General features: G+C 50.8%; 4 protein-coding genes; 1 reads left to right on the forward strand and 3 right to left on the reverse strand.

The window, feature by feature from the left end:
- Positions 1-226: 226 nt before the first annotated feature.
- Positions 227-2,371, forward strand: CHC_T00004162001 (hypothetical protein). Its single transcript, XM_005715555.1, has one exon. The coding sequence runs from the start codon at positions 227-229 to the stop codon at positions 2,369-2,371; it is 2,145 nt and encodes a 714-aa protein (XP_005715612.1).
- Positions 2,372-2,375: 4 nt separating this feature from the next.
- CHC_T00009201001 (small GTP-binding protein of Ran family) lies at positions 2,376-3,953 on the reverse strand. XM_005715556.1 is given in 3 exon segments: positions 2,376-3,025; positions 3,026-3,440; positions 3,715-3,953. The coding sequence occupies 2 exon segments, from the start codon at positions 3,951-3,953 to the stop codon at positions 3,026-3,028; spliced, it is 654 nt and encodes a 217-aa protein (XP_005715613.1). The 3' UTR covers positions 2,376-3,025.
- Positions 3,954-5,121: 1,168 nt separating this feature from the next.
- On the reverse strand, positions 5,122-8,252 carry CHC_T00008559001 (calcium-transporting ATPase, endoplasimc reticulum type). XM_005715557.1 is given in 2 exon segments: positions 5,122-5,225; positions 5,226-8,252. The coding sequence occupies 1 exon segment, from the start codon at positions 8,250-8,252 to the stop codon at positions 5,226-5,228; it is 3,027 nt and encodes a 1,008-aa protein (XP_005715614.1). The 3' UTR covers positions 5,122-5,225.
- Positions 8,253-9,280: 1,028 nt separating this feature from the next.
- Positions 9,281-9,790, reverse strand: CHC_T00004163001 (hypothetical protein). Its single transcript, XM_005715558.1, has one exon. The coding sequence runs from the start codon at positions 9,788-9,790 to the stop codon at positions 9,281-9,283; it is 510 nt and encodes a 169-aa protein (XP_005715615.1).
- Between the last annotated feature and the right edge of the window lie 5,390 nt (positions 9,791-15,180).

Genomic DNA, 15,180 nt, shown 5'->3' on the forward strand with positions numbered 1-15,180 from the left:
GGCCGCCGCGCACGAGCGCCACCCGCGCGCCGAGCCGCACATCGCCCTCCCCGCCGCGCCCCCCCCGCGTGACCTGGAAGGCTTCCAGCAGCCGACCCCCGGCTACGCCCAGCTCAGCACGCACGACCACGACTACCGCGCGCCCGCCGCCGACCCGCACGACGTGCGCCTGGGCGACAGCGAGACCGACCCGCTCTACCCCCCGCCGCCGCCCGGCTACTACCGCATGGAGCAGCCGCTGCGCATCACCTACTTTGGCCGCCTGTTCGCCGTGCTCGCCGTCATCAGCGTCGCGTGCTTCGCCATCGCCGCCGTCATCGACGTGTCGTCGCCGTCGGACCGCTTCGAGCCCAGCCGCGACATGCGCTCCGTGGCCGACGGTGTCCTCGCCGCTATGGACCGCAGCGCGGACCCGTGCGACAACTTTTACGAGTACGCGTGCGGGTCGTGGCTCAGGTCGAATCGAATCCCGCCCGACCGCACCAGGTATACCAAGAGCTTTTCGGTCGTCGGCGACATGCTGCAGCTCATGGTGAAGGAGCTCCTCGAGGGAGAGCTGCAGAGCGACGGCGGGGGGCTTCCGTCGAAACCCGGCCTGTTTTATGCCAGCTGTATTGACCAGATGGGCATTGGCGGCCTGAATACCCTCTACTTGTCTCCGTTTCGAGACCATTTCAACGACCTGGACGACGCCCCGGCTTTTACCCGCTTGCTGGCGCAATTGCATGCCGTGTCCTCGGTGGCGTTGTTTGATGTCGGCGTCAACGTCGATGAGAAGATCCCCTCGCAGTATGCCCTGTACTTTGGCCAGGGCGGGCTCGGCTTGCCGCATCGCGACAACTACTTTAGCATGCAGGACGCCGATGTGGAGACGAGGGAAAAGTATCTCAAGCTCATTCAGAACCTACTTGCGACCGCAGGTAAGGCGAGACTGCTCCCACGCCAAGGCCACGATATGCTCGCGCGCCAGGTCTTGGACCTCGAGACGACGTTGGCCAACGCGACTGTCCCGCCAGAGGAGCTGCGCGACCCGGACAAGTCGTACAACAAGATAAAGATTGACGCCATGTCGGATGCCCTCGCCATACCGGAGTATCTCAAGATCCTCGGTGTTGATCCCAACTCGATCAATGGCAGTCTCGTTCTGGACAACCCGCTCTTCTTTGACAAGATCGTCGCGATCATGGCGGGCTTATCCGTCGATGTTGACAAGCGACGCGTTCTGCGCGGCTACCTCGCCTTTCATCTGGTGCGATCCGCCGCAGACAGCGGGCTCCTTGGGGAGAGCATGTACCATGAGGGGTTTCGATTCAAGCAGCATATTTATGGTATGAAGCAGCTCCCCGAACAATGGAAAAAGTGCCAGTCTTTGAGCAACGCGTACCTCGGAGAAGCGGTAGGAGCCGCGTTTGTCAAAAAGCATTTTCCTGAAACTCGCAAGCAGATGGCCGAAAAGCTAGCCTCGGAGATTTCAAAGTCGTTCGCTGGGACATTGGCATCGCAAGAGTGGATGGATGAAGCTACTAGACAGGCGGCCATTGAAAAGTTGTCGGCGATTAACTGGAAGGTTGGTTACAGCTCGAAACTGGACACCTACGATGATCTTTCCATTTCACGCGCATCGTTTCAGGGTAACGTGGCTGCCGCCAAGGCTTACCTACTGAGAAAAGCTCTGAAGAGGTTGGGCCAGCCGATTGACCGCACCGAGTGGTTTATGAAGCCTCAAGAAGTAAATGCCTACTACTCTCCGACGAGGAATGAAATGGTGTTTCCAGCTGGCATTCTGCAGCAGCCATTCTTTTCTGATGCGTATCCCGATGCTATGAATTACGGCGGGATAGGCGCCATTGTCGGGCACGAAATGTCGCACGGTTTTGACGATGAAGGTCGCAAGTATGACAAGAACGGCCTTCTCACATCGTGGTGGTCGGATGCGTCTGTTGCTCACTATGAAGACAAGGCCAAGTGCTATATTGATCTATTCAACACATACAAGCCACGTGATGTAAGCATTTTCGTAAAAGGAAATTTGACTCTGGGAGAGAACCTGGCCGACAAGAACGGGGTGAATGTTGCCTATCGCGCGTTCAAGAGCACGGGCAACAACAGTCAGGATGGGATTCCACCTCCGAATCCTACGCTCGCGCGGGAACTCACAAACGATCAGTTGTTTTTTGTAGCATACGCTCAGATATGGTGTACCTTGTACCGACGGGAGGCCTTGAAGGTCCAAATGATGACAAATCCCCATTCACCGGGACAGTTCAGAGTGCAAGGGCCGCTAAGCCAAAGCCCTGCTTTCGCCAAGGCATTTGCGTGTCGGAACGCAAGCCGATACAATCCGACAAAGAAGTGCAGTCTATGGCAATAAGAAAAAAAAGTTTTGAACATTGCTGCGTCGCTAAATTTACTACACTAGGGATGTGTGTACATACAAATCCACAACATTAGCAAGTGGTAAGATGATTCAACCTCTGGATCACTGAAGCTGCTTCTCTATGTATTAAAATTCGTAAAGTTGAAACGTGTGCCGACGGGGTCACCCCAACGGATATCCCCTTGCACGAACAAAAGAGCTACAGTATATATCTTAGAACTGATGCAATTCGCAAAACAACTGATATTCCCTTGGAGAAACTGGCAGACACGATAGGTGGCATGTTCAACTGCATCGCCATCGAAGCACATGGGTTCCCAACCGCTCACTCTCGAAGACGGCGACAGCAACAAAGACCTATATCCAACTGTACCCACGACGCACTGCTCACACCCCCGACGGATATGAAACGAAGTAGTCACACTGCAACAGTCAATTTACAACATGCGTTTCCTGCGCGAAAATCGGGCGAACAAGAATGGGATGAGACATTGCAAACAAGGCCTCGAGCGCAAGTTTGTGGATCGCGAAAGTTACTTTGTTAATGTTTGGACCCGTGCAGAACTTGTACCCCCTACGGAAGCGACGCAAGAGGGGCGCAGTGAGACAGCCAAGCGGAAACCGATCTTCCGCAATCCGATGGACTCTCTAACCCTCGACATCGTCCTCATCCGGGAGAGGAATGTTAGCAACCATGTTGATTTCGTTCTCCATCTGGAGGACATGGGCCTCGTCGAGCTTGACCTCTGGTGGTGCGAGGGCGGGGGACTCGACAAAGTTGAGGGTGGGGTTGCCGATGAGCTTGCGGGCGATCCACAAGAACGGCTTCTCGAAGTTGTAGTTACTCTTGGCGCTGAGTTCATAGTACTGGAGCGACTTTTTCCGGTGGAAGGTGATTGACTTGGCCTTGACCTTGCGGTCCTTGATGTCGACTTTGTTTCCGCAGAGAACGATAGGGATGTTCTCGCAAACACGGACGAGATCGCGATGCCATTGCGGGACGTTCTTGTACGTCATGCGGCTGGTGACATCAAACATAATGATGGCGGCATTACCTTGGATACTGTGATGGACGACGCGATTCAACGAGGAGCAATTCGAGAACAAAAAAAAAGGTTAGAAGACGAGCTCGGACGATGGCGTGGATTTGTAGATCGACAGATACTAGCGTCTTCAGAATGAGTAGGAAGAAAGTGTTCGCGCAGAAGACCAAAGTCTGTGTAGCGCACAGCCAAAAGGCGTAGTGGATCCTCATAGACGTAGAGCAAAGGAATCGAATTGGAAAGGGAGGAAGGGTGGAAGAGAGTGTAACAAAGTGGAAAAAAGCGAAAACGTACTAGTAACCGTCTCTGAGACCACCAAGCTTCTCCTGGCCAGCGGTATCCCAAACGTTCATGAGGATCGGGCCAAAGTTTGTGAAGAACTTCAGCGGATGGACCTCAACGCCCATGGTGGCGAGATAGCGCTTCTCAAACTCGCCAGAGATGTGGCGCTTGACGAATGTTGTCTTTCCGACACCGCCATCGCCAACGAGGACGACCTTGAAGGTGGGGATGTTCTCTGCGGGGGCAGACATTGCGTGTGGAGGGGTAGGGCCGACGGGGGGGGGGGGGGGGGGGGGGCGAGGCGAGGAGGGGCGAAGAGCGTAGGGCGTCGGACGGACGAGAGTTGCGACGGGATTGAAAGCGAAGTTTGCGAGTGGGTGTGGGTAGGGGAGGGGATTAGACAGGAGAGGAAAAAGGTGGACGCAGGAGTCAGAAAGGGGGCTGTGGATGAGCAGGCGGATCTAAGTCGGTGTGGCACCTCTTTCTTTGGTAGATTGACGGCAAGGTGCTAATTTCGTCAGCGGACGGCGTGGAGTCTAGAAGCATTCTACCGAGTAGTTCTTTACAGCGCCGAGGAGGCAAAAACTAAAAGAAAAACTATCTTTTTTGCGCGTCGTCCGTCGCCACCACCGGCCCTCACTGGTTCGAAATTTCAAACAAAAAGAGGAAACCGAGACCTCATACTCAACGTGTCACTCGTGGCCACGTCGTACACGTATTCCAACTCATCTTCACAACACTACTGTAGTTGCAAAAAACACAAGTGAAATGGCACGTTGCCTTGCCCAGAAAAAATACAATAACTGTTGTCCGACAGACCCGCACACTCAATTAGCAGTCCTACTGTAGTCATCGGTTTTCTTTCTTTCTTAATGCTTTCATGGAAACCCCAAAAACCCGTCGTCATTGTTTATGTGTTCCATTGTGCCAGATGCACAATTCCAACAATGATCATCAATTAAAGAAAGAAAGGGGCGTTGAAATCAAGAACAAACAAACTCCAACATTGTCACACCCCCCAAAAAAAATCATGCATACTGTACATGGTCCCCTGAGAGTCTTCCAGCAATGACGTAAAACTCCCGGATGTACAACAGGAGAGGGCCTTGTAATGCCAGACAGCAAAACCATGTAGCAAAACCATGTAGCAAAACCATTTCGAGGCATTTTAACACCCTCTTTCGAGACTTTATCCCTGACGTAGGGGTCAGTTAAGCTACTTCACATGTTTCGAAACTAGTCTGTTTTCTATTGAAGAAGACCCGATTAAGTTTGTCACGGTCCGGCTCGCCGTCTGCATTTACTTGCCCCGCAGTGTGGTGGAACGGTTTTTGCTGTTGAACCATGAGTTCCGAAGAGACCGCTACTTTAAAACATATTCGGAATGTCAAGACATGTCAACGACTTATCGGACATCTATTGTCAAAAAGAAAGTCAGTTGCTTTACAAAAAATCGCTCCTCTAGAGACACAAATTCTAGACATTGAAGTAGAGCACCCTTCACCACATATACAAGAACCACCTCACTGTCTCTTCTTCTCATTACTTGCAACTCTTCTCGAGACTAGCTTAAGTACCTCATCCAAAAATATTACAGGAACGCTCATGGCAATAACCGCAGTCCATTCTGCTGAGCTCAGAGGCACTACAGAGAAAATCTTGGCAAAGAATGGTACATACAAAATCACAAAATGCAACGCCAAGCTCATCATGCATGCGATGATGAGAAGCGGATTTGTCGTTGGAGGCATCGTCAGCAAACTCTGGTTTTCAGAAATACTGTTGAAAGCATTCAGCATCTCAATAAGAACCAGAATGGTCAATGCTATTGTGCTTGCGTTTCGTGCTTGGAAGACATCACAAGACCAGCCACGACCAGCCACTTCGGTACAAGTGTTGAAGTGAACAAGATCATGCCAAGACATCTGCGGCCCTGACTCGTAAAACAGATACCACCATGCAAACCCGCCTACGGTCCCAACTCCAACGTAAGTTCCGATGGCCATGTAGCGGAAGAACATCCACGTATCGATAATACTGTCTTCCAAACCTCGGGGTTTCTGAGTCATAATGTCCGCATCGGCTTTGTTAAAGCTCAACGCGGTTGCAGGGAGTCCATCTGTGACCAAATTCACCCAGAGCAGCTGCACGGGAATCAAGGCTTCAGGCATCCCGAGCAGGGCAGTCAAGAAAATACACCACACCTCACCAATGTTCGAGCTAATCAAATAACGAATAAACTGCTTCATGTTTGCGTAAATCGATCGCCCTTCCTCAACTGCTGCAACAATGGTGGCGAAGTTGTCATCGGCGAGAACCATGGACGAAACCTCCTTGGCCACTGCAGTTCCAGATCCCATCGCGATTCCAATATCCGCCTTCTTGAGCGCAGGTGCGTCGTTCACACCGTCTCCTGACATGGCAACAACCTCACGTCCAGCTCGCAAGAAGTCCACGAGCCGTTGTTTGTGCTGCGGTTCGACACGAGCAAACAGTGATGCATTCTTCACTGCCACTTCTTGTTCTGTATTTGAAAGGGCATCAAATTCTGTGCCAGTGAATGACTTGCCTTCCAAATCTTCCTCTTCGTCAAACACACCAATTCGACGGCAAATGGCCTCGGCAGTCGCCTTGTTGTCCCCAGTGATGACAATTACTCGAATACCAGCATCTCGACACCTCGATATCGCATCTTTCACCTCCGCACGAGGCGGATCCAGCATACCGAGGATGCCAACAAACGTCAGGTCACTCTCATACTCAGCAAAACGCGTCGTGTCCGTAAGATCGTAATCTCCGAGTCCCGGGGCACCGTCGCGCACCGCCACTGCCAGGCAACGAAGTGCACTGGAGCCGGAGCTCCACTTCAACACAACAGACTCCAACTGCTCGCGAATAGGAGATGTAATTTCCGCAGTTTGTCCATCGTCAAGGCGGACGTATTTGCACCTCTCCAGCACAGACTCCGGTGCACCCTTAACCAACAACCGCGTCGATGATGGGTCATCTTTCGGCGCCACAAGTACAGACATACTCTTCCTATCCCGCGCAAACTCGAACGTGGTAAGCTTGTTCAGCTTGCTAAGCCAAAACTTGCGACACATTGTTGCCTTTTCGGCAGGAGCAGCGGTAACGCGAGCTTCGCACACATCGGCATCCGGTACACCAGTCTTCTCCGCAAACACCGTCAGGGCAACTTCAGTTCCTTCGCCAATACGGTCAAAATGCTTGTTCTGCTCATCGTAAGTCAAAGATGAATCGTTACAAACGGTGGAGATTTCAGCCATCTCCGCAATGAGCTTGTTCGAGTTGGCCGGGTTCGAAAACGTGTCGGGAGACCCTGCATTTCGGAATTCACCCTCTGGCTCAAGGGTGCCGCCGGACACCTCCACCTCTTGTATGGTTGCATAACCTTCGGCGTCCATCTTGTTGACAACCATAACGCGTTGCACACTCATCATGTTAGTCGTCAAGGTTCCCGTCTTGTCGGAACAAATAACCGTCGTGCAACCAAGGGTTTCCACTGAGGGCAAGTGCCGAACAATAGCGTTCTTCTTTGCCATTGATTTAGTACCCAGGGCGAGGCATGTAGTGACAACAGCGGGTAACCCCTCTGGAATCGCAGCGACAGCCAAGGCAACTGCAATCTTGAAGTAGTAGATAGCGCCGTTGAATAAACCACCGTGCGACCTGAAATTGCCTATGTTGACCAGCCATACGAGAATGCAAATAATCAAGATTACCTTCGACAGAAACTCGCTAAACTCATCCAGCTTAATCTTGAGTGGGGTGGGAGACTCCTCTTCCTCTGCGATATCGGCATGGATTTTTCCAATCTCAGTATCGGTGCCAGTGCTGATGACAACACACACACACTTACCTCTACTGACGGTACTTCCACTAAACAACATACATTTCTTATCCTGAACGACAGCGACGCCCGCTTCGACCGGGATTTTGGTGGTCGTCTTCGACACGCTGAGGCTCTCGCCAGTGACAATACTCTGGTCAGCCATGAGAACCGAACTCTGCAAGCTAACAATCCTCATATCAGCCGGAACCTTGGCACCGACAGCAACTTCGACAATATCACCCGGTACGAGCTCGGCGGCTTTGACGACTTTCTGGACGCCTTCCCTTAGGACGCTGGCAGTTTCCGGTTCATACTCCTTGAGAGCTTCAATGGCGCTCTCCGCATTTCTCTCCTGCATGACACCGACAATCGCGTTCGCAATGAGGATCAAGAGGATGACGAGGGGCTCGAAAAAGGCCTGGAGCTGGTTTTCGCCGTCCTCAAAGCAAGCGAGGACAAAGGACACAACGGCTGCGAGGAGCAAAATGATGACGAGTCGGTCCTCAAACTGCTCGAGCACGAGCTTCCACAGGGGCTTTCCTGGTTGCGGCGGGATCGAGTTCCAGCCGTGCTTCTCACGACGGGCATGGACTTCGTCCTCAGAGAGACCCTGTGATTCGGAGACGTCTGTGGCGCGAAGCACGTCCAGTGGGGCGGCATTCCATGGAGAGCCGAGAATCTCGTCGGCAGTGACCATTGTGGGGCGCGGGTCCGGAGACGGGGTGGGGAGGAGGTCGGTTCTTGAAAACGGCAGACTGGGATGAGACCGGGGGGGGGGGGAAGGTACTGAGTGAGTGTGTCAACTGTAGGAGATGGGAAGGAGAAGTTGGGGATGGTCGCGGGGGGGGAGGGAGTACTGTCGACGGGAGTGGTTGCGTGTCGGGCTGAGGGAATGGGATTGGGATGTATGCCAGTTGACGCAAGATTGGTTACGCAGTGGTTACGCGGTGGGGTGGATCAGCTGGGTAAGACGAAAGGACGCATCGTGGTGACAGGAACCTTCGAGGGCGGAACAGGTACTCGGCGTGCGTGTTCATTCGAACACTTGGTATCCGGATGCCCAATAGATTCTCTCCGGGCTTGGAGGGCCAATCGGGGAGCGCCGCTTCACGAGGCGATCCAGAGTGGGACGTGGATTTCACCGCATTGCGAAACTAGGCGGTGCGTTCAGCCGGCGGTGTTGAGCGGTATGGTAGCGGGCGCACAGGACGTCACGGTTGGCGATGAACATCAGTCTATTCGCCGCGCAATCAATCAAGTTTATAAGATGATTGAAAGATCTCCACTTAGAACCGCCCCTGCAGATATTCGCTTACATCATTGGATGACTTCCCACTCAGGTTTATGTCGTTTGCTCTTGAGAGCACAGATCAGCTGACACCACCTAAAGTTTACACGTCCGCAACTTGCGTTGTAATTAGATATTTGAGCTCTTTACAACAGCGATTAGTTCCTGCGTATCCAAATTACGTTTATTCCCCGCATTTGTTAAACCCCTCTTTGTTGATGCGATACCGTAGTGCCATTAATGCAGCGCTGACTAGGCCACTTGGCGCTTACAGTACCCTTCTCATTGGCTTTGAGTGGGACACATAAGAAGTTATGATAAACATGCTAATCCAGCTCGTATTCTAGGAAAATTGCGTTTATTTCGACAGCAAACTTGCCCTCCAAACTGTGCCAGGGTCAAACTGGGACGAGGGAAAATCACGTTTGTTGCACACTTCATCGATAATGGCGGAGCTCCAACAAAGCAGACGCAGCTTCCTCCTTGCCCGTTTTCGAGACAGCACTTTTCTGGAGTAGAACGCCGTACTTCTCGCCTCGTGGCCACTGCGCGATTGGCACATCGTCCTCGCTGATGTTGTCACTCACAAAACGCATACCCGGGAATTCACATGCTGCGTGTGGATCAGCATTTTCTTTGTTCGAACTCCCGAGCTGTACAACCCCTTCTGTACTGTGATGGCCGCCAGATGAGGGCTCTTTTTGACCGTGAGACCGCTGTAAAGGGGACTGAGAGGCCCGCAATCTCCCAACCGTCAGCAGACATGCTTTGTTCCAGATGGCGAGGAACTTTCTACTAGTTTTTCGAGGAGTGACATTTTTTTGCAGACCAATATTCTTAGTTAGAATGTTGTGCAGTGGATAATCGCCATGTAAAGCTTGTGAAACCTCAGCCAAGGCTCGGGAAGCGGAGTACTGACCATTGGTAAGTGAGTGAATGTTTTTCATCAGACGGACGGATGCTGTTCGTCTCTCAATTGTGCTTGTGTCTACGTCTTGTGCCCTGCCGGCACTGTTCTCGCTCATTCTACGCAGTGCCAGCGATCTTTGGCGTGGTCTGTCCCTATCCAGAAATGCCATAAACCGAAAATCCATAGGCCAAAGTCCAGCCTTAACAAATGAAGATCGGGCAACATCAGGGGTTAGAGCTCTATGAGCAGCTACTGCAAGCTTGATTTTTACCGCTATGTTTGCCCATGAGAAATGGCTCATGCTCAACAACACATCTCGAGTCATGCGTACTTCCTGCTGTAAAGTCTTGTTCGTCTTCTGATCACAAGGCTGTAGCATATGTGTAGTATTTGCGGGCAGTTTCACAGCCACGATATTCAGCCCTTCGCAAGTTTCGGTCCATGCTACGCCGTCCCGAGAGCTGTGTCCATCGACTAGGAGCAATATGTGCTCATTTTGTGGTACTGTCTTTCCCGCGTGAGCATCTATATGGCATGCCACACTACTCATAATTTCGCCGTCCATCGAACCTGCCTTTTTGACGCGAAGCGCAGTGTCAGGAGGGCACCAGTTTTCCTCACAGAGCCAGTGCAGAGTGCTATTGTTGTGTTAGAAGTCATCTCGGCTGAGGGTCAAGCCAAGAGGCCATCTTTCTCTTTCTGCTTGAGGCGAGAAAAAGTGGAGCAATATTTCCACCCGCAGCAATCGTGATTCCGGCCGTCACATGCTTTCCAAAATCTCTCACTGACCGGCGTGCACCGCCATGGTTGTGAGAGGCAGAGGCATAGCATCGGGTTTTTTGCCATACTCGCACAGCACGGCTGTCTCGAGACAGCTCTACGATCTACGCAAAATATGGAATTTTGACGATCGTCAAAATTCCATATTTTGCGTAGATCGGCAAGTAAACCAGGATATTTTGCGAACAATGTCCCTCAATACTGTCTTCAGTGTGAGAAAGTGAGCCTTGTTTTGAGCTGATAGACGAGCCGATGTCACGTTTTCAGCCACTCTGTAGGCCAACTGCCGGTTGCGAGCGCGAAAAGACCTGATTGCGTCAGAAGAGGGCAACCCGCTTTTGAAGCCCTTTCGACCATCGGCAGCGGCACTGGACATAACTGCGGTTAGTTGAGCATTGTCCACTGCAAAGCCCCCCCGAGCCGCAACTAATAGTCTGTCCGCAATGAGAGACTCCTCTACTGAATGGAATACATTACGCCGTCCTTGTGGGAAGCGTACAGGATCTAGAACGCGCGCAAGCGTTGCCGAATCTGACGTCTTATGGCTCTTACTAATTCGGAAAGCAGCTCCTCGAGATATTCCACAAACAGAGGCAACTTCACGGACAGATTGGCCCTGCTGCACGAGTTACAGCGCTTTTTCTCTGCGTGTCCTTTCCGATTTTCTGTATTCCTGGCGCCTTCGATGCGCTTGCGTTTGCGCACGCATAGACGAAGGCATTGGAAAGGAAAAGGACGAGGGTTCGCTGGAAGAGGTCGGCAAAGAAATGTTCTAATGTAGGAAGAGATCGATGGGCCGACAGGAGTTGCTACATTCACAAGCGATTACTAATTCCGCACAGCTTTTGAGAATTTGGTGTCCCAATTTGAGCCGTGTCACATACTACGCCAATGAGAAGGGTACATCTCAAACATTCCCCACGTCAGTAAGCCTTCCAGATCCTTCAGTGCGACTCTACGGTACAAGGATGCTTCTAGTACCCTTGGTACAGTACCCTTGGGTACAGTAGCAGTAAGAGGGAGGTGACCTAAGCTCGGGTTTTGTTGCAATGTCCAGCAAAACTCTGCACATTTCACTCTCCCATCAACAGGGGCACCTAATCAACCACTACCACTCCCGGAAAGGTTGATTTGGTAAAACAGGTCGATTTGGTAATTTTGTATGTTCAGTCACGAACAGTCCGTAATGGTATTTTATTCAGTTCAGGCAATTGCTCTATGTCGCTTTCTTCGTTCGGATCAGGAGTTCCGGTGTCCACGTGTCTCCCTGGATGACGTTTTGCGGCCAAAAAGAAACTGTAGACGAACTTTGCTGTGCCTGGTCAGTTGTTCGGGTATCAAAGCACAATCGAGCTTCCCGGCTGGCCGAATCCTGAGACAAACCAAAACGAACTGCTCACCAATGGCCACGAGGATGCGTCGTCAGGCAGCATTGGTTAAAAAGCGGGACAAGCGAGACGCCGTCGAGAAGGAAAAGCGCAAAGCAGAAGCAGCATTACTAAACGAGGGGATTGGAGTGGCTGAAGTAGTTCGAAAAACGAACATTAACCGTGGAACTGCTGACGGCATTAGCAAATGCCTTAAGACACGCAATGATTGCTACTTTCATCGTCTGCTGAACCCTGCAGACAACAGAGCTGGAGGCCGCTGTGTGATAACGAAGGAGGAAGACGCGTTAATCGAACAGCATATTCGCTACGCAGCGGAAAGGGGCTTTGCATTAAACACTGCAGTGCTCCGACAAATAATGACATCTATCGCATCAGATGGCAGCATGGAGTTTAAGAATGTCAGTCAAATACCATCGTTGGACGCTATCCAGAGTGGGAGAGCCGGTAATCGGGACATCACATATCGAAATGCAGAGAATAAAGAATACGCAAAATTGAACGCAGAGAACTGTACGCACGTCAACACTTTTGCGGCAGCGCTCTGAGCTGTCGAACACGAACACCCTCACATATTTTTCGACCCAGACCAATTGTGGAACATGGACGAAACAGCCGTATCTGCTGAATTTGGTGAGAAAGAAAAGGTCTTCGGAGCTTCCGACACACATCATGGCGGGTTTCGATCTAAGACTGCTGGCGGATGTGGGAAACACATAACAGCAATAGTGGATGCTTCTGCATCCGGACGAAAGACACCCCCGTTCTTTATCGTTGCTGGCAAGAACGTAATGTCCTCATGGTTCAAGCCCTATCGAAAAAAGAGGTCGGTTCTGCTTCTTCGCAGTACCACTGGCTCACACAGGCACCGTGGTTCCCGGAAAATGCAGTCATAATGACTTCTGAGAATGGAAGTATGGAAAAGCGACTGATGCGGTTCGCGATGGAGCACATAAATCGCTACGTTCGCAAGTGGGTTTCTAAGGAGAAAGCCTATTGTTTGACGCTGGATGGCCATTCGTCCAGAGAAGGTTGGGATTGGCTTCAATACTGCAATTCTGTTTCTTACGCTGTAGTACAGGGGCCGGCTAACACAAGCCATTTTTTGCAGCCTTGCTATCAGCTAATGAACAAGTCATTAAAAAGATCCATGCGAAAGGCAAGAGACAACCTGTGCACCTTGAACTTAATCGATACAAGAACTGTAATAAATAATTTCATGGTTGGAATGGCAGTGTATTACGCGATTACGTCTTCCGATATCACCGAAAGTTTCTCTAGAGCTGGGATATGGCCGATGACCAAAGCTTTCTGGATCAGTTTGAGACAAAGCGAATCAGGAATCAAAGTTTTGAAAGAATGTAGACTCGCTTGGAGCAAACAGAAAATCATCATCTTATTACACGCCAGAACGACAGCGATAATTTGTCCCAATTACGAAACATATTGGACTCCGGAAAAGCATCCTCTCTAGCAATACAGTCTGTCGAAATGATTTTAAACCCCACCAAAGCGTGAAAAAGATACTTATGACTGCTGGTATGCCGAAAAAGAGGGTTAGTGAGGAAGTGGATAGCGTTCAGAAGAACACTGCACTCCAGAAAGGAACGCCTGCAATATACCTCACGTACGGAGATTTCGTAAAGGAGCGAAAAAGGAGGGAGATCCTAGATGCTTTACAGGAAAAGGAGAAGGCGGCAAGGAAGCAGGCAAGGTTTCACAAAAAGTAACTACAACGGGAGCAGCGTTTGAGGGGGCAGCAGGTGCGTGCTGCCAAAAAGTTGGAGAGAGTCAAGGCCAAAGAAGTAACATGGGGCGAGGGGGGAGCAAACAAGCATCCGTGCGAAGCGGAGAAAGACGCTTCTAAGCGGAAATGCAGTCTCCCGAACGTGAGCAAGGTTATTCCTGCAAACGACAGCGACGCGGTGACTGACCTTATTACCCTTTCTGCGCAAGAGCAAATTACCAAATCGACCCCGAGCGGTACAGCAGAATGAATCTGATCGAAACGTGGTAAATATTGACTAATGTCCTTCATAGATATGTTGTGAAATCTCAAGGGGGAAGACAAAAAGGTAGTCTTCCAATATGTGTAACAGTATCCAAGAGGATAGAAATCTCGCGCGGAAGCGCGGAGGGGTCTCGCGTACGAACACGGTAGCAAATTCTTGCCAATGAAACGTGAATACTCACAGTTGGTGGTTTTTATTGTCTGTCTCCCCTTTTCTTGTCCTCGCTCTACGAAGCGGTAGGGTACATATAACTATCACAAAGGGAATGAGTCGTTTCGGTTCTGTCGCGAATGCAATCAGGAGAATTGCGTTCACTCCCATTATTTCTGTCAGCTCTCCAGAATTCTGTCTGCTATCCAGAATGCTGTCTGCTTCTCCCTGATTATCAGCAGCTAGCTTCCACACGTGTTCTGTATGTCAACGTATCCCAAATCGCCCACGTGTGTCCGTTGTGCTCACACACAGGTGTTGCCGACTGAGGGCCGTTCCTAACTTGCAGTTCATCACAAATTTTTCTTTTCTTGACTTCCAGCAGTGCGTATCTCCCAGGCCTTTAAATTGAATTTTTCAAGAAAAGCGCTGTAAACGGTAGTAATGTACAGAGCGGAAAATGCCCTTGCAGGACGTCTACGTTTCACATCAGAGAAGCTGCTGCGATCCCCTGGCAACGGCGTTGGTTCCGATCCCGATTCACGAAGTAGCAATGATTTCTCGACGCCGCTTGTTACAGCAACACAACCGAACTAAACTTTACTGCTGCCATTCAGCTCCTTGCCGATGAGTTCAAGTCTTCAAGGAGGACAATCAGTCCTTTAACAGGCTGCATTGGCGCTTTGGATGGAATTTGTATGAAGATCAAACCACCTGAATCTCGCCATGGCCCTGCAGGGTTTTACTGCAGAAAAGGTTACTACTCTGTTCCTGTACAAGCGCTTGTCGATTCGCGGAATCCTTTTTTAATGGTTTCTGCTATGTGCAAGGGGTCGACCCACGATTCCTTGGCGCATTCGGTTTCATCGTTGGGAAGATACTTGGCTGCTGGTCTACTGAACAAAGGCTACTGGGTGGCAGGCGATGAAGTGTACAGTTGCGACGAAAGTTTACTAACTCCTTTTCCTGCTTCTATGATTCGTGGTCACCCGTATCGCGATGCGTACAATTTTTTCAGTCTTCTTCGCGTATACATGTTGAACAAGCCTTCGGAATCCTTGTAAGTAAGTGGAGAATTCTGCGTCAGTTGGAATATT

The sequence above is a fragment of the Chondrus crispus genome, genomic scaffold (genome assembly GCF_000350225.1).
Source record: "Chondrus crispus Stackhouse genomic scaffold, scaffold_216, whole genome shotgun sequence".
Classification (NCBI taxonomy): domain Eukaryota; phylum Rhodophyta; class Florideophyceae; order Gigartinales; family Gigartinaceae; genus Chondrus; species Chondrus crispus.